A 5,555-nucleotide genomic window follows, 5' to 3' on the forward strand; every position below is an offset into this window, starting at 1 on the left:
ATGACTAATTAGATTTTTTATCAGTTTATGGCAGCAATATCTTTAGTAAACTCTTTAGAATATTTCGTATCAAAATTAATTTGTAGCGTCAAAAGAAAAAATATATATTTTCTCAAGATGTGTCATTTTGTCTAAAAATTTTTCAATATAAAATTTTATTGACGCATTTAAATTAAAATACATAGATAACTGCTGAAAATGTAGGAAATCTTTAAAAAAGGAAATTTTACCTTCTAATGAAAAAAACGCCAACAATATCTTTTTCCTTATTTGAACAAATCGACTGAAAAAAAGTTCAAGAGCAAAAGCTTTCGAAAATTTTTTTTAATTTTTGAATTGCTTTTTCCTACTAAGTTTTGAGTACAAATTTTGAGTACTTTTGAAAATCAATAGAAGTTTACACACAATTAGTTTGACTACACTTTTTTGTTTTGCATTATTAAACTTTGGGAAGCCGAGTCGGCTTAAACTTTTAAATTTAAACTTTAGATATTTTTTTATACTTATACATTTTTTGAGATTTATTTCAAATCAATAATTGCTAGAAATACTTTTAATTACGGGGCGACTGATTAAATGCATTGAGTCAGTTACCCCGTAACTAAAAGTATTTTTTTTAAATTAAAGTTCATAGCAGCTAATCTTCATATGTGCAAACTGACGTAAATGCGAACTTGCATTAGTGCATATTGGCAGAAGTGCAAAGCTAATTTTATAGTGAAAATTGATATAATTATGCGTAAAAATTGACATAGTTATGCATAACTACGCACTTATAAATGCGTTGAAAGAATTCGAAAACATTGGAATAAGTGCAAATTTGCGTAAGTGCAAACTAGCATAAATGTGAAAAAAGGCAAAAACTGGCACAAGTGTGATTTGGTCTAAATGCGAACTTGAATGAATGCGCCAAAAGAATTTCCAAACATAAGCATAAGAGCGAATTGACATAAGTGCGAACTGGCTTAAGGGCAAAGTGGTTGCAAAAACTGGCACTTGTGCACCAAAAGAGTTTGCAAATTAGCATAAGTGCAAATTTCAAAAATGCAAAACATAAATTGGCGTACAAACTGGTATATGTGCGCTAAAAGAATTTGAAAGCATCGGCATAAGTGTAAATTCTTATGCCAATTCACACTTATACCAGTTTTTGCAACTGCTTCGCGCTTATACAAGTTCACACCAGATATGTAGGTCTTGAGACTCATATTTAACTATCTTGGTATTGGTCTTGAAGCCAAAAGTATTAGTCTTGAAAGGCTAGAGTATTGGTCTTTGTCTTGGTCTCGGACCTCTACTGCCATTTACTTTCTTAATTCTTACGAATAATATCAACTCAATGAATGGATTAGTTGTTAGTAGAGAACCCTAAATCGCCGCAACTTCCCGCTGTCAATGAGAGTTCGTCGCGTTAGTTTGAAAAGGTCCTAACTAAAAAAATTTTTGTGTTAGGAGAATTTAAAAAATATTATTTTAATTTTTTTTAATGTTTAACTAAAGTTAATGAAAATCAAGAAATGAGATTATGAAAAGTGTTTTCTATAGAAAAAAAAGTTTTATAGCAATTTCTAAAGAAATTAATAGATATTCTATGGAAATTCTATAGAATTCTATAGAATTTCTATAGGTCATATGTTTCAAAAGTTTATAGAAATTCTATAGAACTTTTTTTCCTGAGTTAACACACGCAGAGTCATTGACACTAGAACCAAGCCATTCAGTGTGATGATCAATAAATTCATCAACAACAACGATATTGCCTGAAGAACAAAGAGAGGGCTTAGTTAATTTTATCAGAAACAACATCAAAAAGAGTGCAGTCATGAGATGAACAATGGCAATATAGAACATAGTGAAAGGTGAAAGGTGAGTGAAGAGTGAAGTGGAGCTAAACAAAAGCACATAAAAGAAAAATCTGTGAATTCGAAACTAGCTTCTTAACGAATGGGTAAATTCTTACGAATGTAAATGCCTTACGAATTACGAATTAATTAAATTACGAATGTAAGGCCAAGCATGTGAGTATTAAGCCATCAACACAATCATCTAATTTGAGTTTAGCGGTCTCATCACAAGACGAGACAGCTGAGCTAAAATTCGTCTGACAAAAAGCATGTAGGTCTGGTGATCTTTGCAAGAGATAAGATTCAACTCAAGAAAACTTACTTCAAAGACCACGAATATTAGTGATTGATAGATTTAGAAAACTTGGTTATGACTTGGTTATGTCTTTCGTGTTTTACAGTTTTTGATATTTTAGTCATTTTTAAAATTGACTAAAGAACTTGACTCAAAGCACAAATAGTGCTCAGTAAACTATCTAATAGCCCATTAGATAGTTTACTGAGTACTAAATGAGGCAATAGCAATTGCTTTATTTTTAATAAAAAACTCTAAGCCTTAACAAAGGCTCCAAATGTAGCCTCAAAAATACTCACTAAAAGTACGAACAGGGACACCATCCATGCGCAGCATGGCACTGTTAGTACTGTAATGTTTTACAGCTGTTTATAGAGTATGTCTCTCTGAGAGTTACAACAGAGTTAGAGAAACTTGACTACCACCCGGCCTTAAAACCATAAAACTGAGTTTTAGAGCTGTACCCTTATTAAGAGATAATAGGATGAGTTGTCTAGTCATAAAAACAGCCGCTGATAGAATCTCTCTGAAAGTTTATTTAACATTAACTTAAAATTAGAGGCAAAACGTAGTTTAAATATAACCTATTAGATGATAAAGATACAACTTATAAAAAGGATTCAACAATTTTGTCCCAAAATAACCGGTGCAAAGCAAACCTCTCTAAACTCCTAAGCTCTAGCAAAGCTTTCAAACTTGTCACGGTGACTTTTGGTGGGATCAAGTAATACCATTTAATTTTTAGGTGATTATTTAAAAAAAAGAAAGTAGTAGAGACATTAGAGACTTGGTCAATAATCTTAAAATGATGGCGGTTGAAATGACGGTGGTTGAAATGACGGTGGTTTTAATAAAGATGCTGGTAATACGTCATATCACTTTTGCCAACAATTTTTTTTTTCAATTTATAATAACGAGGTTTCATTATATATTATGTAAGCTATGATAACGAAGGTATATATAAAACTTATATTTATTATTAAAAATAAGTTTCAAGAAAAGAAATTTTTTAAATTTATACTAATAATTTAATATATTAAAATCAACTATTCCAAGACGTTTATTCCGGTTTTCCGGTTATTCCGGAAAAAAGTTTAAAGGTAATTTGACGTCACTTATATTGAAAAGAGATTTGATATAAAAATATTTTTAAATCGTAATCGATATTTTCGGTAACTAGTTATATTTACTACAAAATATATTTAAAAATTAATTTTCAAATAATTATTAATAATAAAAAAAATAATCAAGTATTAAACAATGTCAAACGATGTCGAAAGTCACACTTGCGACAAACAAGATAAAAACAAAAATGAAATATTTGAAAAGAAGAATTTCCTAAAGGGTAAAAATAAAAATTATATATTTTATTTAAGTATTGAATATTTTTTTGCAACTACAAAATTTTAGCTTAAAATTTTTAACTATATTAATTATTTTTATTCAGGAATAAGCTTTAAAAAATTATCTCTTAAAAATAAAAAGTTGCCTTCAATAAATGAAAAATTCGCTTCTAAAAAAAACAACCTGTTCAAATCATTGTTTTGCAATAAAAATAAAATATCAGATAACACAGACCTAAATGAAAAAGATCAAAAAGAGGACATTCAAAGTGCGTTACAAGACGCAAAAATGTCTTTTGACAGTGGGATAAACATGTTTACTAATGTAAAAAATATTCTTCAAGCGGCAAAAGAAAAATCAACAAAAACCAAAAAAAGGTTTCGGAACTTATTTGTTGGTTGTTATGGGAACAAAAAAGAAAAAATCCCAAGAATTCAGTTAAGATTTGATGAAAATAAAATAACCAATAATGTTATTGAAAACAAAAAAACTTCCTTAAGTGATGACGGTTATTCGAACTCTCTTGATGACACATTTGATAATTTGACATGTAATATAGATGAAGAAGATTTCGTTCATTCGGATTTGCAGAATATAGAAAGTAAAATAGGAACCAAAAGCACAGAACTAAAAAACTTTGTTCTAGACAAAAATAATATCAATAGTTTTGACGATCAAAGTTTATCGATTATCTTAAGTAACATTGAAAAAGATTCCTCAATAGATCTATGCGATAACATTTCACTTTTTTCAAATTTTCCGGGTTCAGATAACTTGAGTGAAACAAATTTGAATCTGTTTTTAAAAAGTTTTTAGCAGTACGTATTCTTTTATTTTTTTTAATATTATTTTCTGCATATTTAAATATAAAAAAGTTTACAGGTGTTTTTCGGTATCGAAATTTAGATTCTTGGCCGATTAACCAAATTTTTTAATCAAATACTAAAATTAAAATATTTATTATTGTTTAAATCTTACATTAACTATTTTGAGATATATCTGACGAATGTGTCGAAAAATCAAATGAGATTAAACGATATCGTATCAACTCGGTTGATAGAAGAATTTTTTAGTAGAACCGCTTCTTATAGATAAAAATAACCATTTTTCACATCATAATAGATAAACTTTTTTTACTTTTTAGAATCTCAAAATAATTAAAAAAAGAGTTCATATACTTCGATTCTCAAGACGCATCCATCCAATTAATGTAAAGGTAATCTTATTTAGTTTTTCCAAACTTTTGTCTTTAATTAAATAAGATTTTTTTCTAAACTTTCATTATGTCTAAAATTTTTATACTTAGAATGTAGAAGTCTCAAAATGTGCATGCTTTACAATTAACTCGCAGAGCAAATGCGACAACGATTCATGCAAGTTAAAAGATATTCTTACGATAACAAAATATAAGTGCAAAACTGAAGCCGATGAGATAAACTTTAAAAGAAACATAAATATCGATAAAATTCAATTATGAGTGTGAACAAAACAAAGTTTTAAAATTTTTCAAACTTTAGTAATTGATTATCTTATCAGTTATCTTTTTTTAAATTTTCACTTTGTACAAACTTGTAAATTTTAGTTTTAAAAGATGGGTTTTCATTTGTTATTTCTCGGTAATTTATCATTGAAATAACTTTGATTATCTTTTTATAAAAACATTCTCAATTACTAAACTTTTTTGCGAACGTTTGCAAACTCTAGGTCCATTTCTTTTCCTAACTTTTGGTTCTTTTCTGTTTCTAACCTAATAAGTTAAGTACAATAAAAAGTAATTGAAATTTAAAAATGTGTCAACAAAGCTAACTCGATTATTTGTAAGGGTTTGCGTGCAACTCGATTATTTGTATGGGTTTGCGTGAAACTCTATTATTTGTAAGGGTTTGCGTGTAACTCTAAAGGAGTTATTGGGATTTATTTGTTTATTAGACAAAAACAAAACTTTTGAATTACACCTAAAAATTTATAAAGAACCAAGTCACATATGGTTTACTCTTTTCTAATTTTTTTTTTCGACAGTTGCCGTTTCTTAGTTGAGCCCGATTGCATATTTTGAAACCCTATACAGACTC

At 28.5% G+C, this 5,555-nt stretch overlaps 1 protein-coding gene across 1 annotated transcript; it reads left to right on the plus strand.

Annotated features, from left to right (window-relative positions):
• Positions 1-3,305: 3,305 nt before the first annotated feature.
• LOC136072292 (uncharacterized) lies at positions 3,306-5,119 on the plus strand. Its single transcript, XM_065815334.1, has 4 exons — positions 3,306-3,484; positions 3,587-4,301; positions 4,628-4,699; positions 4,790-5,119. Exons 1-2 carry the CDS (start codon positions 3,400-3,402, stop codon positions 4,297-4,299), a joined length of 798 nt encoding a protein of 265 aa, XP_065671406.1. The 5' UTR covers positions 3,306-3,399; the 3' UTR covers positions 4,300-4,301; positions 4,628-4,699; positions 4,790-5,119.
• The last annotated feature ends 436 nt before the right edge of the window (positions 5,120-5,555 follow it).

This window comes from Hydra vulgaris, chromosome 13 (genome assembly GCF_038396675.1).
Source record: "Hydra vulgaris chromosome 13, alternate assembly HydraT2T_AEP".
NCBI classification, from domain to species: Eukaryota; Metazoa; Cnidaria; class Hydrozoa; order Anthoathecata; family Hydridae; genus Hydra; species Hydra vulgaris.